The 20,814-nt window shown below is 40.1% G+C and overlaps 1 protein-coding gene across 9 annotated transcripts in view; it reads left to right on the forward strand.

Annotated features, from left to right (window-relative positions):
• Positions 1-20,814, forward strand: part of RBMS3 (RNA binding motif single stranded interacting protein 3) — a 689,820-nt gene that overhangs the window by 334,650 nt on the left and 334,356 nt on the right. For 6 of the 9 annotated variants that reach the window (XM_015853914.2, XM_015853919.2, XM_015853917.2 and 3 more), the window contains one exon: positions 17,888-18,057. In XM_015853914.2, the coding sequence (XP_015709400.1) occupies positions 17,888-18,057 (170 nt within the window). The remainder of the gene's footprint in view (positions 1-17,887; positions 18,058-20,814) is intronic. The other 3 variants (XM_015853918.2, XM_015853922.2, XM_015853924.2) reach the window with 1 other exon arrangement.

The raw sequence follows: 20,814 nt of genomic DNA on the forward strand, positions 1-20,814 counted from the left end.
AGGTTTTTATTTGTTTTGTTTTGTTTTTTTGCTGGTGATATATTTTTGTTTTGTAGGGTTTTGTTGTTGCTGAGATTTTCAAGTAGTTTGAGCCCACTTTACAAACCTGTTAATAAGAATGGTAGATGAAGATCCTAGTGAATGACTGTAGGATAATTTGGCTATTTGTGCAAGATCAGCTGCTACTTATGAAGGTGAAAATGGTTTCTCTCATCTTGATTTCATTAACAAATGTTGTATGTATTTAAAGAAAAAAAAGCTCTGATAAAAAATGAAATATTTCAAGAAGTACTTGAAATTCCAAGTAATGAAATTAATCACCAACAGCCACAAGATTTTGCTTGTACTTCTGTTAGTAATTTTTCAGTGCAGCTAAGAAAACCTTGGTGCCTGGGCTGTTGACAAAGAAATAAATTTTAACAGAAGTAAAACCATCTATTGTCTGTGAGCATCCCTTCCCTCTCTCTTAACTTCCTTTTTCTGCATTGTTCCATCTGGAATGAAGCTGAGCCCCTCCTCTGCTGCCAGCAGCTGGATGCAGGGATTGGGAGGGATGGAGAGGATGGCCATGCTTAGTCTTCAGCTGCTGCATCAGGAAGATGTTCTTCCTTGGTTTGTTTTTAATTCCCCTTTTTTTGGCATAATTGGTTCATATTCAACAGCAATAGCAATTCACACGCTTGGGATTCAGGGTGAAAACTGCTAATTCTGAGGTCTGAGGCCTCTTTTTATTTTTTAACATTTATCTATTTATTTATTTATTTTATTCCCCACTTGAATATTTGTAAAACTTCAGCTCGTGGCTCCAGTTTAGGCTGTCAGAAATGTTATTGGAATTGAGTGGATCAGTGCTGGGTTTAGAAAGCTTGCTGCTGGCTTGCGTATATGCCCACTGCCAGAGCGTCGAGTAAAATTCTGTGGCTAATTTTAAACAAAGCTTGGATAATTTCTGGGCCAAAAATAGCACTGTTTGTAATTAAGGAGTCTAAAATAGAAGCAGTGCATTCTGCACGTATTTGCAGACCATCTCTGTACATCCCTACCTCATGCCTGCTGGAAGCGTGAGGCCTCAGCACACCCTGGACACCATCTTTGGGGGAGGAGGGCCAAGCCAGGATTGTGCTTTGTTTGGGGAAGGGTTTTCTCCCTGTTCTGTGGGCACCTGCTGCAGTGAGGGCCCTTCACAGGGCAGTCAGTCTGTACCAGGATGGGCAATAAACTAGTAAGTTGTCAGAGCATGGAGGGAATTGAGTTGTTTTAGCTATAAGTGCTCCTGCTTTAACTAAGTAGTGTTTGTGGTGACGCATCCTTATGTGCCTGAGCAAAAGACTCTTTCTGCTTCTCTCATTCAGGAGAGAGAAATGCCCTAAATCAGCTGATAATTTGGCTACCCTTTCTTTTTGCTTGTCGACCATGTTGCAGTTTCCATGGGTTTTCTCCTACCCTTTATTTGGCCCCTTTATCACACTCTCTGGACAAAGTTTCAGAAAGAGAAGGGCTGTGGCTGCTTTGCATGGCAATGTTTAGGAAAAAAGAGAGAGATATGAGCTCGTGTATTATTTTCCAGTGCCGCCACCCATCCTGCAGCCAGCTGCACTTCACCAGAGCAGGAGGCAGGGATGCAGCCTGCCAAGAGTTGGATGAAGTGTAAAATAACAGTAAAATAACAGGTTTCAATGAGATGGAGCCCCTGAAAGGCTTGCATTTTCTGTGGAGAAGTGCGCTAGAATAAATAGATGTCGGGTAACACAGTGGTGCCTAATAAAACAATTTGTATGTACAGTAGACATGAAGTAATTTGATTCAGGCCAGATTGGGCTGTTAAGGAGCATATTTAGAGGTGATCTTCAAAACCATACAGAATGTGAATTATAAGGCCAGTTACAGGCACTGTATCACTAGAAGCTGCTTGTTTAAGTGTCCTTTAATCCTAAACTGTCACAGAGATGAAAGTACTCCAACTCCACCTTTTGGAACATATTGTATTTCCCTATTTATGTTTGTTTCCTATCATGTGGTCAGGTGCAAGGGAAGGTGTTGCTTGCTAATTTTAGCCTCACAGACTGTTACTGCAGAAGTGTAGCAGTTAGCAGCTCTGGAGGGTAGTGCTGTAAGGAAAACCATGCTGTGCTGCACGGTGGTGTAATTCACAGTGCTGGGGAAAAAGTATTTTAAGCCTTGCTTTCCTGGTTTGTATTAATGTAACATTTGTCTTCCTGCAGAATTATCATCAAAGACTGTAAATGATTCTATGATACTGTTTCTTTGCAGAAGAGATACCTGTTATGGAGAAAAGAGAAATACAGTATACGTGTATGTGTAATTGAATAGCCATTTCTGTATTTCTCAGAGCTGTTCTACTAATTGTGTGAATGACTGCATATTGACCGTATTCACCAGTTATTTCACCACAAGGCTCCAAACAAATCCTTTCCTTCCTGTGCTCTGGGGCAGTTTTAGGTGGCTGCTGGCGCATATGAGTGACGAGAAAAAGTAAGGGAGAGAAGGAGCCTGGGGGATGCAGGGAGGCCGTGTGGCTCAGAAACCTGCAGCATCCAGCGCACAAAGAAACTTGCAAGTTGTGGTCATCCTCATCAGACAAGTGATTGTCAAAGGTCTGGTGATTACAGAGGCTCTTCCAGATGTCTTGGGAGCAGGATGGAATCTTAAGCAGAGGGGTGGCCAGAGCAGGAGGCAGAATGAATTTGTTCCATATGTAGGGTCTGTTCTAGGGATGCTGTGTTTTCCTTGCTCAGAGGTTCATTTGTAATGGGGTGAGAGGACTGAAGGGGTTTGAGATGTTAATTGGACCCACTAAGTGAAATATGTAACAGCCTGATAAAGAAATGTGTCTTTCATGGAAGGATTTTTTTCCCCTGCAAAAATGACACCAGCCTAAATTTCAGGATAAGAAATGCAGTAGCAAGCCATTCCTTCCTATGGGAACAAACCCATAATATTAGGCATGTGGAGGATGGCACTGATAGTTAATACCAATATAGTTAGAAGTATATGTATTTTTAGTCTGATTCCCTATTATCTTTCCTCTTTGGAGGAATGCCTAAGAAGAAATGTTTTTGAATGTAGTTAGACATCTATTTTTCAAAATGTATGAAAAACATCTAGTGCTTATAATCATCTGACTCTGTATTTTGGCACTTGCATCAGCGCATTGACAGTGTTGAAATCTACTTGCAAAATGATGGGATAAAATTCCCCCTGACTGGGTATCTGTTACCACCTCATGTTCTTGGAACATTATCCATGAAAGACCTGGGATATAATATGGTACACTTTCATAAAAACCTGTGAACTGTAAGAAGAAGGTGGGAAAAGAATCAATATGAGATTTTCCTTATAACCAAAGAACTGGTGAAGAGAAGGGAACTGTCATCAATTATTTTTTTGCTAGTAGTAGTATAAAAATAGAAAGTTTTTTTTTTTTTTCCCACTAATGTCAAATTAAATTGTATAATTGATTCCCATAGGTAGATTTTTGAGGCTCATAGTTCAAATGGATGATATTAGGATAGAGCGAAGTCCTTCAGCATCAGTTAGATTGAGAGCCTGTGTGCAGCTTCTGCTTGAGAGGTTGCAAGGTGCAGTGGGAATAATTACTGTGTGCTTTCTGTTTTTATGCCATTTCCCCAAGTGCCTGTTCTTAGCAACTCTCAAATTGTAGAGCTCTTTGCTAGGTGGTTTGTGTAGTGTTTTTTATGTGAAGTAACCTCCAGCTTCTATTATCGGACACTGTTAATTATGTTAGTGGGGAAATATTGGTGGTAGGTAGATGGCTGGACTGGATGGCCTTGGATGTAATTTCCAACCTTAGTGATTCAGTGTTAAAGGAAGCTAAGGCTCCACAGTCAAGGATTCAGAAATTAAGAAGTGCTGGACTTCACAAGCCTGTCCAGTTTGAATTTGGGTATGTTGTGAATATCCATTAACATGTGATCTTTCAAATATCTGTTTAAATATATTCCACCTCACAGAAGATCACAGCCTTTGCAGAAATAGTTTTGTTCCTTGTGCGATACGTGGGACTCAATCCTACAGCTGTCTTCAGACAGGCTGAAGACCTGCAGTGCATGCTTGCATGTTTCTGTGTATTGCTGCATTGCTTAGATTGCTGAAGGAAGTACTTCTTCAGGTTTTCTAAGTAAAATTTCCAAAAGTTGAAAATAAATTTATACTTACCACTTATCTATTATGTTCAGCACTTTTTGTCTGAGATTGTAACTAGAAAGAGAGTAGTGTGAGCGCACTGCTTTGCCGTGACTTGACGGAGGCCATCAGATCACCTTCCCCGTTTCAAAAAGTAGAAAGGACCAGGTTTGAAATCTTGTCAAAACTGAGCATTGACTACCTAATAGCAACTGGCATTGGCATTAGTTGTGTATCTTTTAGTCACTGAGATCTTTCAAGGACAGTTTATTTCATTTCAATGATCCAGAACCAGACCACACCTAAAATGATACTGCTTTTTCTTAAGCAATGTATCCTTAGACCACACTGTAAATCTTCAAGGAAATGGAGAAATAGGATTTTCAGCGTTTCTAATTCCTTTAACCAAAGGTTAATGGACTAATATAAATGCTGCTAGTGCTGAAATCTTGTGGAATTTTGTTGTTTCATACTGACTTAAGTAAATGAAGTAAACTTCAGGTCAAAGCACAGCAAAGGAGTAAAGTTGAGATGTATCCATTTTAGTAAATCATTTGTGTGCAGTTGAATTTGACTGTAGGATGTATGTTTCAAAACCTGCAGAAATCACTTCGGATGTTTAGTCTGTAAGTAAACTTGAAGGATTTTCTGCATATATTATGCATGAGGTGAAAGTGTTTTGTGTGAGGCAGTGCTTTCTCATAGCCCTGGAAGCACTGATATTTTGGGACAGTACTTTGTTTCAGTCAGTGAGCCATTCTGCTCAGCACCATGTTACTTGTAGATGTGGTGTGGGTGCACTCCCTCCCCTAATACAGATTGCTGATGATGGTATCACAGTGTCATCCTTCAGAGGCTCAAGAAAAGCCAGTTGTGCCTGGCTGCCACTTAGGCTTTGAACAATTGATGACTGCCTGAGGAGTCCATTATTCATCACACACCTTTCTCCATTTGGATATAAGCGTGCAATGGAGGACCATGTTGCAAGCTCTGCTAAAGCCAAGGTAAACATCATCTACTGTTCTCTGTCAGAAAGTAAAGATGGTGTTCTCAACACGGAAGGCAGGCAAGCTGGCTGAGTGTTACTTGCCCTTGCTTATTCATACTAACTGCTCTCATGGACTTTTTGTCCCTTGTACGCTAATACATGAATCCCAGAAGCTTTTTCTCTTTGTGGCTTTGGCTAATGTGCAGTTCCCCAGATTTTCCTGAAGAGAAGTGTAAATGTTCACCATTCTTCTGGTCATCCAGAATATTCTGATGCCCCAGTTGCCAAACCTTCTCAAAACAGAGGGCAGCCTCCTGGTGACACTGACTCTGTGACAGTCACTTGATAACTTACAGCTGGTTTATTCTGTTTCAAATCTGATGCACCTCTTCTGCAGTGGCACCCCTCTCCATAGACCCTGCTACTGGGCAGAGATGCCTGGCAGCAAAACTCAGTGCAGACTGAGGCAAAGAAAATACTGAGTTGTCCTATCTCTTCTGAGTCCTTTGTCAGTAGTGCCTTGGTTTATTCAACAGCGGGCAAATGTTTTCCTTAGTCTTTTTCTTGGTGCCAGCACACACACAGACAGCCTTCCTTGTATTCCTAACCAATTTCTATTCCAGCTGATAATGTGGTATGTTACTGTTACAATTGGATTATTGTTTTATTAGAATTGATTGTAGCTCTCACTCTTCCCTATTCTGCTTCTGTGTATTTTTTTTTTTAAATATTAGATTTAAATTCCTTTTTTCTTTTCCTCAACTTTTTGTGCTTGTGTGTTTGAGACAGTGGTATTCAGACTTATTGTATATTTATACGTATCTAATTTGAAACATTAACAGTATTGTCACATGCTGATATTCTTCAAGCTTCTTTTCTGAAGCTTGGTTCAACATTTATTAAAGAAATATATTAAGGAGACTTTAATTTTATTTGTCCCAACTTAACATTTGAAACAACTTCAAACATATTATTTCCAGAAAGAAAATACAGACTTAAAAAAATAAATCATGTGTGAGTGAAGAATATTAAAAGGTCAAAAAGTCAGCAAGCTAACAGACACAATTGGAGCTAATGTTTCAGTTTAGAAGGAAGTTTAAGCTCCTAGTTATTAAAAAATATGTAATTTGGATGAAAAAATGTAGTAAATACAGATTAATTTGTAGGATTTCTTTTCCTAATTTTATTTTTTTTCCCATTTTTGGTTGTATCATCAATTTTAATATATGCATCTCGCTACCCTTGATTTATATTACTTGCAAGAAGTGTGCCTCATTATCTCAATTAATCATTGAATGGTCTGAGTTGGAAAGAACATTTAAAGGTCACCTAGTCCAATGCCGTGCACTGAACAGGGACACCCACAGCTAGATCAGGTTGCTCAGAGTCCCCTCCAGCCTGACCTTGAATGTCTCCACCACATCTCTGAGCAACCTGTGCCAGTGCCTCACTACTCTTAATGTGAAAAATTTCTTCCTTATATCCAATCCAAATATCCCCACTTTTATCTTGAAACCATTTCCCATTGTCCTGTCCCTGCTAAAGACTCTGTTCCCATTTTTCTTATAGCCCCCCTTTAGTTACTGTAAGGCTTCTCACAGGTTACCTCAGAGCCTTCACTTCTTCAGGCTGAACAGTCCCAGATCTCTCAGCTTGTCCTTATAGGGGAGGTGCTCCATCCCTTTTGCTGTGATGGATTTTACAGAGATAAGTAACAAAGAGGCTGAATCCCCATACTGCAGTGTTCTTAACTTCTGAGTTTTGCACACAAGTTCAGTTCCTTAGTAATGTTATGCATAGCGTGAAAAAAGCACGCGACACAAAGCTGAAGATGGTTTGTGCAAAATGAGTTCAGCAGTATCTGTATATTTTAGCAAGGTACTTGGCTCGTTATCCCCCAACATTTAGCAGGAAGTAATTATGATTTTAGGGAGCTGAGAGAAAATAGTTGTCACAACGAAATTAAATTTCTGTGCTGGTTATGAGCCATTCTAAGGGTATCCGAAAAAAGAACAGTAGAACAGACCAACGGGCAAGTCAGTTTTGTATGGATATTTTGAGTGAACCTTTCTCAGCGCATGAGTCAAATGACATTTGAAACTTTGGATGAGCACCGGAGTGCAATCTGTTATTGAAGGAATGGGGAGAGATTGAGACTTTACAGCGTTGTGAATCTAGATCTTTTTTTCTCCTGTTCTGAGAAGTTCTAAAAAGGAGAAATAGGTGACTAAATGACTAAATGAAATTAAGCTGCAGTATTGAAGAGGGAAGGGAAAATGCTTGAATAATACTGGATTAAAATGATGAATCTTTCATATGTATTATCAGCAGAGGAGGCTTAAGCCTGTTTACAAGTTCACTGTGGACATTCATGTGTGATTTTTACTTTTCAAAAGAAGTTGATTTTTTATTTACATTGTAACAAAACCAGATATAACAATATCAGTAGTTGTCAAGGAATCTTTCAGTGACTCTGTATATTTAAAAAAATAAATGGAGAAGACTTTCACCATTTAGTAATCCTGTGGTCATTCTCAGGACCTTCCGTCATGACAATAAGGTGTATGCCAGGAAAATACCATCTGTGAAATCAAGCCATACAGAGGAGCACATAATTGAAGGAGGAGGAGTGTGAAGTTTTGCCTTAGTCTGCAGTATGCATCATGAGTGCCCATTGGCTTTAAAACTCAGGCTTTAATTTAGCTCAAGTTATTTGTGATTTCCTAAATAAACATATGAATAGATGCAAAAATATGGAAATATTTTTTTTTAGTATATTTTAAGAAAAAGCAACTGTTGTATTTTTCCCATATTCACAGCATGCCTGAGTAATTTAATCCTCCAAAGAGTAGCATCATTTATAGAAAGTTGAATTTTAACAAAAAAGGTTAGAATTGCCTGTAAATAAATAGTGCAATTTTGAAAATTCCATAAATAGAATGAAGAGGTTCTCCATTTTTGCATTAATTATTTGGTTTATCTCATAAATTTTGTCTCAAGTGGATTTGATTGGTATCTGGAAGAAAATTTGAACATAATTTACTGTAGATGCTTATTAAATGAAAGAAAATTAAATAGCTTTTCCTTCACTACCTCCTATGCCTGTTGCATGAATTCTAGAGAAAATGGAGATTTTCTTTTGTAGGACAGGGGACTTCAATAACAGTGCAGAATGTTCACATGTTTTCAACTTCTTTGGCATACAAGTTTAAGCACCCAGTGATGCCAGCTGAAAAAGCAAGTGCTTAAGTTTATCATGGCAAATCTTGGTTACCCTCGTGGTACTCAAGTATTCTGTACCTTGCTGGCATGTTGACAGCATGATGCTCAAAACTGTCTTAGTCCTGGTGAAGGTATCAAACTACGTCACCTGAACTGTTACATGGACCCAGACAGTTTTGTAGCTAGAGTAATGGTGACTCCATTGTGAATTCCAGCCTTCCTCACAGACAACTTGTTTTAAGGATGTAAATAATTACCTAGTATGGAACAGAGAGGTTCCTGAAACTTCTAATGTGGAGTTTCAGACTCTGATGCTTCTTGGGTGACACCACATGTGGCTGCTCTGGTCTCCTGGGCTCCATGAGGTTTCAGCCCTGCTGCCCTCAGGCTTTTCACAAGTGTCTGACCAGACACTCACCTATGCTGATGCCTAAATCATTGCTGCTTGTCACCCAGAGTCTTCTAGCTGTATCAGCTTACTGTCAGAGGGCTTTCTCACTGTGCTTTAAATGGCATTTAAGGGCATCTGTCTCGTGAGATTGTTTCTCACTACTCCTCTCTATGCAAAGAGTTAGGTAGGTATCATCTATAATAACTTTCATGGGCACTTCTAAGAACTCTTTGTTGCCATATGCTTTTTAAAGGAGTTCACACTGGAAGCGAAAATGTGGTAAAGCTTGTGATGGCTCATATTTTCTGTGGGCATCCTCAGACCCTTGGCCTGAAATTAGAACATTGCCATAGCCCAAGGGAGCCCAAGGAAAAACATGAGCTCTAGGCTATTGTGGAATGCCCCAGATTCTGTCCTGATGGTATCACACAGTTATCTTTGGGACAAACCCTTCCCAAACTCTGTGTTCTGTTGATTGTTTGGGCCACAAGAGGAGAAGCACATCTCATCTTTGTGTAATGTTGTCTGGGGAGGGGAGATGTGTCCTTTGCACATCTACAGGAACATTGTGGGGAGGCTATGGGGGCTCTTCCTGGAGAGCTCTGCCTCCCTCTGGTTCTTCCTTTGCCAATGCTTATGTTAATAGTGGCAGATTTTCTACTTAATTCTTGTATAGAAAAGATAAACCGAGTAAATGTGGGTCAGATTTGGGGATAAAAAATGTTTTTGTTTTTTTGCATAGCAAAAGCCCAAATAAAAGACATCTGCTTCTGATCTCTGCTCACCAAGTTCTCGTGTGGAGAAGAAAGGGATTATATCAGATGTTCTGTTTCTGTTCTGTGCTTTAAGTTCAGTTTTATGGCATGGTCTTTTATTGCGCTCTGGTTCTCACATCAGCACTGATGCTGCGGTATGTGTGTACCGGGGGCAGAGAAACAATACAATGCAGCATGTGCCTCCTACTTCTCATTTACAAGGTACTTTTAGTCTGCCACATGTAAACAAATACCCAGAGAGTAAATTTAGCTTTTCAGAGCCAAAACCCCATTTGTTTCTGCAAACATTTGGTAAGTTAAATAATCAGGCTTTTGATCCGCCTTTTTATTCGTAAACTTCAAATGAACTGAAAACTCATCACCGTTGCCCCAAAATGCTTGGGAATTTAAACATAAGTAAAAATCTAAAAATCTCTGCTTACTTCAAGTTGTTATTTCTTCTCCTTTTTTTTTTTATTTTTCATCACAAATTTGTTGTATTACAAGCAGTAATTGCTGTCATATTGTGATCTGTGCTCTAAAATATTCTTGGTGGGAGAATTACAATGTTTTATAGTCCAGATTGCCCAGATTTAGTACTTTTAAGATCTAGATTCTGATCACATTTTGTCTCAGTACATCGATAAAATATGAATGGATTGGATAATGAAGCAATAACACTAATTTATGTCAAAGAATATAGGTTATTGTTTACGAGTTTGCCAACCTGCCAAAATACTTTATCTAAAGGAAGAGCTCTCCTCCCTTGCTGGGAGATAAATAATGCCCAGGAATGGTCTGTCACCAGGGCTTCTGCCACAAAATAAATGGGAGGGAACAAGGCCGGGGAGGTTACTTTCCAGGGCGGAAAATAGTTTTGTTTTTTTTTTGGTGACATAGCTCTATTCCTAGCCTTTGGCTTTTTAGTATTAAGGACTAGATTGTACCCTCCTGCCTTAGTGTGAGAGGCCCTAAATTCAGGAAGCTGCTATAGTTCTGTTTGGATCCTCAAGCAGTGCAGGGGGAACAGAAAATCGCTTATGAGAGATGAGTAATTTAATTGCTCAAATAGTGAGGAGGGTGAAGGGCTGATTTTGGTGCCTTTGCAGCCATGTTTTTTAGTGACTAAAACCCAGGAGCAGCAGAGGTCAGGGCCTTCTCAGTTTGTTTTGCAGTGCTCTCCATCACTGTGCCCTCCCAGTGCTTTGCACTTGACTGGGGCCTGCCTGTCCTTAGGCAAGATGACCAGTAGTCTGTCCTAATAGTGCATGCTCTAATTCACTTGATTCTTAATACTTCATCACTCTTTGGTATTAGCCACTTCCCAGCTTACCAATTTGTTTTTGAGATTTCCTGTTAGACATCAGTGGGAAATGGGGGAGTATGCAGATTTCACGTATTTCATTTGGCTCTTGAGTCAGGAAAATATAAGATATTGCTGTCAGTGAGGAAAAAAGTGGTCAGGCTTCTGGTGTATATCATCCTGGCTAACAGTTGATAAACTGCGCTGTTGAAGATAGCAAAGAAGAGTGAATTGCTATTCATGTTTTCGTTGTTATTGTTTACTTGGATTTAATGCATTTGCATGCATTTAATGCTTGCAGAATTATATACAATGAGACATACTTTTCAGGTATTGTCCAATAAGGAACTCTCTCTTCTCTTGGGGCTTGCCTTCCTATCTACTGTCTGCCTTTAGCTGTTAATAAATTGTTGTAAAGTAGCAGTGGTGGCTGGGAGAGTGGAGAAGACTGAGCTGAATTCTTCCTGTTTGTGCTTTATTAAGTTCCAGTGCTTTTGATAGCTTCAGGGAAATTGCAAGCCTCAGGAGTATTTAGGCTACTAATTTCAACAGCATTGTATGTGAAACAAAGATCTCAGAAAGCACTTTACTGACCCATCAAATCCCAGTTTTACTCATACTTTAGAGTAACTGTGCCTGTTACTGGACTGATTACTTTTTTTCCTTTTCTCATGATTGTCATTTTTCAGAAGTAATATACTTTTTTTTTTTTTTTTTTTTTTTTTTTACTGTGGGAAAAGAAAAGGTAAGCCAAACAGAATGACACCTTTTTTCCTCTGGACTAAAGATATTGTTTGGAACAGAATGAAAAAGAAACCTTCAGTGTATACAAGAAGTGTGAGAAGAGAGCACTGTCTTTCAATAATTCTTTGTGTGCTTTATATTTTGATAATAAGTATTTTGTAATCAGAAAGCTAATTCAATTGGCATTTTGTTTTTTTTAGGCTTTAAAATGATTTCACTCTTTCATTTTAGGCACATGATAATGAAATCAATTGTATGCGTAAATCATTTTTGTCTGCAAAAGGACTGGGAATAACTTCCACTGTTAAGTTACATTTTTATAATATTTTCCCCATTTTTAAGTGATATTGCAGTCCTCAGTAGACTTTCATTCAGTTATCACAGTGCATTATATAAGCCATGTCAAGGTAAGGAAGAATCATTACAGATAAGTAAACATAAGACGTAAGGAATCTAAATGGTTGGCTTGAGATGCTGCAGTGATAGGATGGTAGCTCAGCAAGTGTGATCCAGCAGCTCTGATTCAACATTCTTATGTCCAGCAAATTGCATTTAAGGGCATTGGAAGTGATTCAGGCAAAACAAAAACCTCTTGATGTGTGTTCTGATCTTCCCAGTTAAAAGAACGTACGGAAAAGACTTTTAATCTTTTGTCTTCCTTCATGTATTGTGTTTACATATATTTTCGTATGCCATTCCATTACTGTTGGAAAAATGTTGCCAAGGGGTGAGTTGTTGCTTTTGAAGAAACAGTCCATGAAGCTTTCTGACTGTGCAGAGAAGTTAGTAAGTATGCACACAAATACATCTGTTGGTGATGTCTGGATCTATTGATGTTAAGGAAGCATCCATGAAGAGCTCTGTCTCTCAGGCCCTTGCTGGATGTGAAAGTTAGACATCAGTCATGAATGACTCTGTAAGACCCAAGAAGGCCATACAAAGTCAAGAAAAAACCACAGTGACTTGAGCTCCTCTGATTGCAGCCTTTCTGAAAAGCCGAAGGTTTTGGTATTGCCAGTTCCATTCTTCATTTCTTGTTTGCTTTTCTATTCAACTTGGCTATGGAAAGGAAATATATTTTTACTTGTGATGCTGTTTCTCACTGAGGATGCTGAACCAAGATGGAACAGTTGCTGAGTTTTTTAATCTCATTCCTTCTATCATATTTGCCCTACCTTCTCTTTGACTATGGTTATCTTTGTCTTAGTTTGATATTTGTCATACTGTGCCCCGTCCTTGGAGGTGTTCAAGACCAGGTTGGAGAGGGCCCTGGGCAACCTGATCTAGTAAATGTGTATGTTTGGTGGCCCTGCTAGGCAGGGGGGTTGGAACTACATGATCCTTGAGGTCCCTTCCAACCCGGGTCATTCTGTGATTCTGTCACCTACAAGATCCTATAAGCAGGCTCATTGTTGCTATAATCGGCCTGAAAGAACCCTCCAACTCTCAGAAATTACTCCTTTGTACACCAGAGTGTTAACAAAAGATCATTTTCCTAGTGTGAGCTGTAAAGTGATATTTGCACAATTTATTTGTATTTATTTTGCCTTACTTTATCTTCCATTCAATAGCTAAGGGAATTGTGTAGCAATTGGACTTAAAATGAGATGAAGCCAGCAGATGGAAAACACTCAGATCAGAGTGAAATGGATTGTGTGTGATCACAATTGGTTAAATAACATGTGCTTTAATGGAGAACTGTGTGTCGTAATTGTATTTTTTTATATAAAATATGTACTTTGATAGGAAAAGTCAATGTATCAGTGTTACTGGGAAATCTTTCCAAGAGTTTACTTTCAAGTGGATAAAAGAGTACAAACTTGGGATAGCCAAAGGTGAGTACAAACAGATTGGCCAGTCCATTAGCATAGCTGTCCAGCTGCATTCTGGGCTCTAAGGCCACTCCAAAACCACAAGCCCAACTGCCTCAGAAGCCTGCCAAGGAGCCAGCTGCTGCTAATAAAGCAGACTCTACAACTTGGCATCTGAGGCCTGTGATTCCCATCCAGAAGAAACTGTATTTGAAAAATATTTAAAATTTGTCTTTTTAAAGAGTATATTGCTTTGGAAGAAAAGCGCTTTAGACTTAAACTTGCAGCAAGTGAAAAACTATATGAGTGCTCTGGTTGCCGTGGGAAGATAAATACCATTCTTGCGTAAGGAGGTTGGATGTTGGAAGGAGAAGTGTTGCTCATTTCGAAACCAAGCGGGCTTCTGGTTCAGCATTTCTGGGTTATTGAGTAAGAAAGACCAAGGTATCTCATTATTCACACTTAACTGTGAACATTCGTATGAGGCACGTTGTTTCCGAGGGCTTGGTATTAGGGTGTAAGTGCAAGGGTGCGTTTCTGAGGCTGGGTGAGAATTAGGCACATTAATTTCTTACTTTTAAATAATGAAAAAGAAGAAATTTCATTCATTTTTCAAAGATGAAAACAAATGCTATTAGCCAGCCATGCTAAATTAATAAGCTGCTTGGAATGATCTACAAACCAGTTCATTCCCCCCAACTCCCCACTGAATAATGAAGCATGAGAATTGAAAAATGAGATGGTTACTTGAAAAATTAACGGTCAAGCAGTCTCTGAATTCCAGTTCCCTTTTGAAGTAAAACACGTAGATTTTTGCATAATAATTTCTTCCTAGTGCTGCAAGTCCAGTGCTTGACTGCATTGGGAAAATGCCTTTCCCAGGTGGCTACAGTTGGTGGCAAGGTGTTTGGAGACAGTGTGGAAAGCTGGGCTGTTGTAGCAGATGGTTTAACTGCATTGCTCCGGCCATGGAACAAGTTGATGATGGAAAGAGACTTGAGTTTGCTGCCAGCAGGTGTGCGCAGCTCCCCAAACAATGCCCCCTTTGGCACCATTTGGGATCATCAAGTTGCCATTCATTTCATTCACTCCAGTTATTATGTGGAGATTAACGAAAAGACCCTTTGCTCATTTGGAGGCAAATTACATACTTCTACATGGCATCAGTCATATGCTCCTCAGCTCAGGAAACAAGAATCCAGAGCTTTCTTCTGACCTGAAGCTTTTAGCCTGGCAGCCAGCCAGAAGGTGTCATCAAGCTCCACTGCACGCAATTTTGTAGTTACTCTGCAGATGGCATGGGGTATTGGATATAGAATATTGGATAGAAAGTACTGTGGGCTGCAGTGCCTAAGAGAGCTCGATGGGCTTAAGAGGTCTCCAAGTTGAAGCGTAGCCACCTCCTTTAGGATATCTCCAAGTACTGGGGTCTCCCTGGATGTGTGTATGTAGTGTGTGTGTGTCTGTCCCTACAGTGTGAGCAGCTCCTGCATGAGATATCTGCTATCCCATGGCCTAGTTCTGTGCATATTCTGAGGACTTGACTTTATCTTTTATTTTATTTCTTCCCAGAGCTGTGGCCTCAAAAAATCAGTGTAAATGCAATTCAAGTTCACTTCTCAGTCCCTATTCAGTTGGCTGAGGGGGATAAAATGGCTTAAGCTTAAATTAGAATTAGGCCCCTAGTGCTTTCCTCTGCATGAGGATAAAGATCTTATAATAGAGAGAAAACTGCTTTTTATATTCCAAAGGTATATTTCCACTTGTCTTTTTTTCTTGCTTATTAGGTTGGTGCAAGAATAGGCCATTTACTGATTATCCCTCTCAAAGACATATATAATAATAATTAATAATTTAAGTACACAGGACTTTATTGGCTTGCAGAAAATTCTGACTTTGTATCCTTATATTATTTACTTGCATTCAGTGTTCAGCTTGGGAGCATGAGGATGAAATAGTGAGAATATTACTTTTTTTAATTATCAATGCTCAAATTGTGCAAAATTACTATGGGATGTTTCCTGTACTGGTGCTGTGATGCAGCATGTCCTCATTTACCTCTGCAACTGCCCTAGTGTGTCCTGAGATTGAAATGTGCTTTCTGCCAGGATGCCTTGGGACACATGGTTTATCCATTGGGCGGGTGTTAGTGCTGTCTGAGGTTTGATCCAGCCATGCCCACAGCACTGTATGCAGCCAGGCTGCTCCCCATGCTGATGCTGGGTCTGCTGCATGAATCTGTTCCTGGGAATGACATTGAAGCTTGGCTGGCTGAGGATTACCCAGTGGTAAAGTGTGTGTACAGAGAAATATGATCTGTATGCATAAAGTGCTTTTGATTGTCAGCGAAAGTATCTGCACAGATACTGGGGGAAGGAAGTGCGTTGCCTTTTCTCTTTTGCTGGGGATCAGAGTGAATGTCATTACTTGCTAGTTTGGTGATCCCATTGTCTATTAAGCTGATTTTTCCTTTCACTGAGTCCTTTTTGAGCTGTGTTACAACCAGGCGGGATTGTAGAGGAATTCAGATGTCCTGACACCTGATGAGTTCCCACTGTCATGGTTTAAATGAGAGAAACTGGGAAGGAGGAAGGAGTAGGCAGCAGGAAAGGCATCGCTGCACGCATGGTGTTTCATGTGTTCCATCAAAGCCTTCAAGCTTCACCCATCACTGATGCTCCCTTTAAGTTCTCTGACTTTTTTGAGCTCTTCTAAGCAAAAGGGACTTATTTGAAAGAGGCTAAAGCTCCTGATTTGAAAGTATCTATCTGGTCATGGTTCTGATTTTTTTTTTTTTTTTTTTTAATTAGTTTAATTATAAGCACAAACATATGACCACTGAAATGAAAGGAGCTGTTGATTAGTATGATCAGAATAACTCACAGACCAGTATTTTCTCTGTCCAGGCCTAAATACAGAACTAGCACAGCAGTCACTAAAATGTCATTGCTGCTGTAATGAAAATTGCATATGTTTTGCCTTTACTTGGCCATCATGGTTAAGTTGGCATTGGCCCAGCATTTACCTGCAGCTGCAAGCATGTTAGCAAATTACACTGACCTCCTTGTGGAAAACAGCTTTTTTCCCACTGCATCCCCAGGCTCCACAGACTTCTCCCCTGCTTTTCTACATAGGTCACAACAGGGGCAGGACATGTCCTCATCCTGCCAGGCACTCTGCCGCAAGCAAATGTGCTGAGCCAGGAATGGTTTCAGCAGCGGAAATCCAGTGTGTTGCCACAGGTTGGAGGTACTCAGGTAATTTTTAATGTGAGGTTGTGTCTTCTTGCATGTATTTTTCAAGGATTTAGGGGAGCATATTGTTTTCTGTTTGAGAATACTTCCCTTCTGAAGCGATGCTTCTCGGTGGTTGTGTGTGGTTTGTGGTTGTTCAGAAGTGGGTAAGTTCCCAAGAGTGGGAGGTGTTGTTCTATCCTTCTTTTCCAAATCCTGTTTTCTGTTTTGAAAGACATTCATTATGACAGAATGTTTCCAGGCTACACAGCTACACAGAGGTTTCTTCCTCTATCAGGTTACCAAACCCCTTTCCACTTGCCTGAGTGTGTACTGGATGCTCCTCATGTCTAGATAAGATTATTATGCTCCTGGTATCAGCTCTCATACCTTTGGCTGGATATTCTTGTTTTTATCTTGGAATATTATTAATGCAGATTGCATTAAACTTATTTCTGTAATGCTAATTACTCCTGAGTATCCATCATTTCAGAGACTTATTTTGAGATCTAGATAAAAGGCACTGGTGAGGCCGCACCTCAAGTAGTGTGTTCAGTTTTGGGCCCCTCACTGCAAGAAAGACATTGAGGCCCTGGAACGTGTTCAGAGGAGAGTGACGAAGCTGGTGAGAAGTCTGGAGCACAGACCTTATGAGGAGTGGCTGAGGGAGCTAGGATTGTTCAGCCTTGAGAAGAGGAGGCTCAGGGGAGACCTTATAGCACTCTATAACTTCCTGAAGGGAGGTTGTAGTGAGCTAGGGGTTGGCCTTTTCTCTCATGTAGATAGTGATAGAACTAGAGGGAATGGTTCCAAGCTGCGGCAGGGGAGATTCAGGCTGGACATTAGGAAGTATTACTTCTCGGAAAGGGTAGTCAGGCATTGGAATGCACTGCCCAGGGAGGTGGTGGAATCACTGACCACGGGAGTGTTCAAGAAACGTTTGGATGTTGTGTTGAGGGGTATGATTTAAATGGGAAATATTGGTGATGGTTGGACTGGATGATCTTCTAGGTCTTTTCCAACCTTGATAATTCTGTGATTCTGTGAAAATAGGCTCATAATCTAGCAGCTTTAATTCTAATAAAGTGGAGAGTGAAATAATGCACCTCATAACCAAACCTGGATGCCACATCCTGTCCCTTTTTGAGGGATTGATTGACTAGACATGAACAGGGAGGATGGGAGGAGAATGCCTTTCGTTTGTAGCTACTGAGGAGAAGCACACAAGTATACAGCTCTTATTTTCCACTAACAGCCTCTTTTCTCTTCTTTCCAGCAGTCCTATGCACCAGCTCCCCACCCCATGGCTCCTCCCAGCCCCAGCACAAACAGCAGCAACAACAGCAGCAACAACAGCAGTGGAGAGCAGTTGAGTAAAACCAACCTGTACATTCGAGGCCTTCCACCCGGCACCACTGACCAGGACCTTATCAAGCTGTGCCAGCCGTAAGTGCCATTAAAATGCTTGCTTCTTTGGGCAGGAAAATATCACATCTGATCTTTCAGCTCACAATAGTATATGTCCTCTGAAAGGTGTCAGAAACTTTGTGCGCTTGAAGGTTAACCATTATTCATAGCGTTTAATCAGATCATTAATGCCCTGAAAACTTGCTGGTAATGAGTTTATGGGGGATAGAGAGATGAGGACCTTCACACTCACTTATGCTTATCTAGTTTATTTCCTACATAAAATTTGGAAGGAAAAAAAAAAACAAACAACAAAAACTTGAAGACTTGTATGACAAATAAACCTCCCTAATGACAGATTTTATGGTTACAATAATCTGTGAATCATAAGCTCAGGAACGACAAAACATGGGTGTTCCCACCTCAAGTCATTTATCACATCTTTCGAGTGCTGTGTCACACATTGCTGGTCTCAGAGATTGAGAAGTATGAATCCCACAGAAGGTGGCCTTGAAGTAAACATCTAATTAGCTGCAGTTCCACTGAGAACTGATGATGTAGGAAGTAGCACCTTCCCCCCGTTTATCTGCAGAGTCATATTTGAAAATTCTATTGATAAATATCCATTTTATTTTGTTTTATCACTGGCAACGCAGCAAAAAGGAGCTCTGTGCTCCTCATTCATCATCAACAGAACAGTTTCCGAAAACACTGCACCTGGTTAACCCTCCTCACTTGATTGACTAGTAGTAATAAGGGTAGACATGAGAACCTGATTGGATTTCCAATGTCTTAATTATTATTGATTAAGTAGGAGGGAGATAATCCAGTTTGAGATTCCAAACAGAGATTTCCTGGGTAGAATTTGGAATAACACTTTTTTTGCATGTCAGAATAACATCAAGCAATTAAAAATAAAAATCCCTCCCCTCTGTGATACAGGAGTGATGTGCTTTTGTCATAGAATAGCTTTCTTCCAAAAGACAACAGCCTTTCTGATGTTTTTTCATTGCAAATCAGCAAACAACAAATGAATTCTGGTAAAGTAAAGGAGCAGCCTGGAGCTGACCTGCTGATGTGAACCCAAATTGCTGTTGTTTTAAAATTTGGAAGAAGACTAAGAATGGAATGGGATATTATATACTTTGTTTTTCTTCACTTCTTGGTTCTCACCATAAATCCCCCTAAATGTGCCTTATGAATACATAACTGACCAGGGCTGGACGTAGAAGTCTTATTGAAGTGAGATTTGAACTTCAGCACAGTAGAGTTAGCTTGGGAGTCTTCTTTGTGACCTTGTCCTCGTGAAGTCACTACGACTAGAGTGCTCACAGGAACATAATGCTGGAGATATTTCATATTGGATGCAAAGTTGAATTGTGAATGTACCTGCCTGACATTTATACGAACCATATTCATTGATGCTTCTCACTTGTGACAGCCACAGGTAAACCCAGCTTAAGGGCCAGATCCTCAGCAGGTATAAACTGACTGTAGCTTTGCTCCTGTTCAGATCGCAAATTTGCTGGATGACTTGTTGCAATCTGACCCTTTCCAAGCTCAGACAAATGCTTTCATCTGAGCAGGAATGAGCTAACTATTCCTGCAGGCGCCTCACAGCAGTGGTATTTGGTGCTGCAGTCAGGATGTGAGGCACAAGGCTGCTCTGGGTTACTTGAACCCAGTTCAGAGAGTGTGTTCGTAACCCTTGTCTGTGCATGGGAAAGGCACATCAACTATCTGAGAGCTTCCTTTTGGCACAGCACTGTGGCAAAATTTTAATGTGCTCCACTAAACTTAATCTGGTGTGTGATTAGAGAGCTTTGTCTTGCTATCACGGAGTTCCTGTGTGAACAGATGTGCTGTAAGAAAAATGCTGACATTTATTTTGCTGATTTTTTTCTATCGTAGGGCTGCATGGATTTAAGGACAAACTAGATAGTTGTTTTGAAGTATTTATCAAAGCAAAAGGGAAAGACAATGTAGGAAAAATGAAATGTGAAAATTCAAGAAATTGTCACGACAATATAGAGACTCTTAAAGTAATAGATAGCAAGATATTTTCTTTACCTTTGCAGACAGCTACATAGTTGAGATGGATAAAAGTCTAGATCCCTGCTTTTTCTTATCTCTTAAAAACAAACAAAACACAGTACATATAACAGCAGCATGCAGTTGTATAAGTAATATAGTAAAACAGTAATGTAAGATATACATTTGTGTCTTTAGAAGTGGTTGCCTCCTATACAACTTTCTCTTAACTTGCATAACTGAGGTCTCATCACACAAACAAAAGATGCTGAACAGGTATTCCCAAAACAGCTGAAGGTGCTGCTTTGTAGGCTTCCTGCACAGATATAATGATCTAATTTGTTATAAGGTGTGAGGTGAGAACTTGAATTCCAATCTGTGAACCACCATATTGTTTGCAATGCAGGATTTGTAGAGAGCTGCCTTTTGGGAAGATGTTTACCAAACTTGTTTATGCCCATGTGTAGCCTGGGTTCCCTCTAGGGCTGGCTGCCAGTGCTTTGTGAGCCCTTCTGAATCCCTGTCCTCTGCTGCAGCAAGTGACAGTGCTGCCAGCAGTACAACTGCCATTTGCAGTGTCTGACATTTGGCAGGTATGAGGAATGATGTTCTAAAAACACAATATTTCTCTCTCAGAAGTACAGGGAATGCTGGAAATGCTTTTGGCTATGAACATCTATCATAGCATATCCCATTTCCAAGTTTATTTCATCAAGAGGGCCACCCTCTATGTGACGTGTAACATTTTTTTTATTTAATTGCTTT

This window comes from Coturnix japonica, chromosome 2, assembly GCF_001577835.2.
Source record: "Coturnix japonica isolate 7356 chromosome 2, Coturnix japonica 2.1, whole genome shotgun sequence".
In the NCBI taxonomy this organism is placed as follows: domain Eukaryota; kingdom Metazoa; phylum Chordata; class Aves; order Galliformes; family Phasianidae; genus Coturnix; species Coturnix japonica.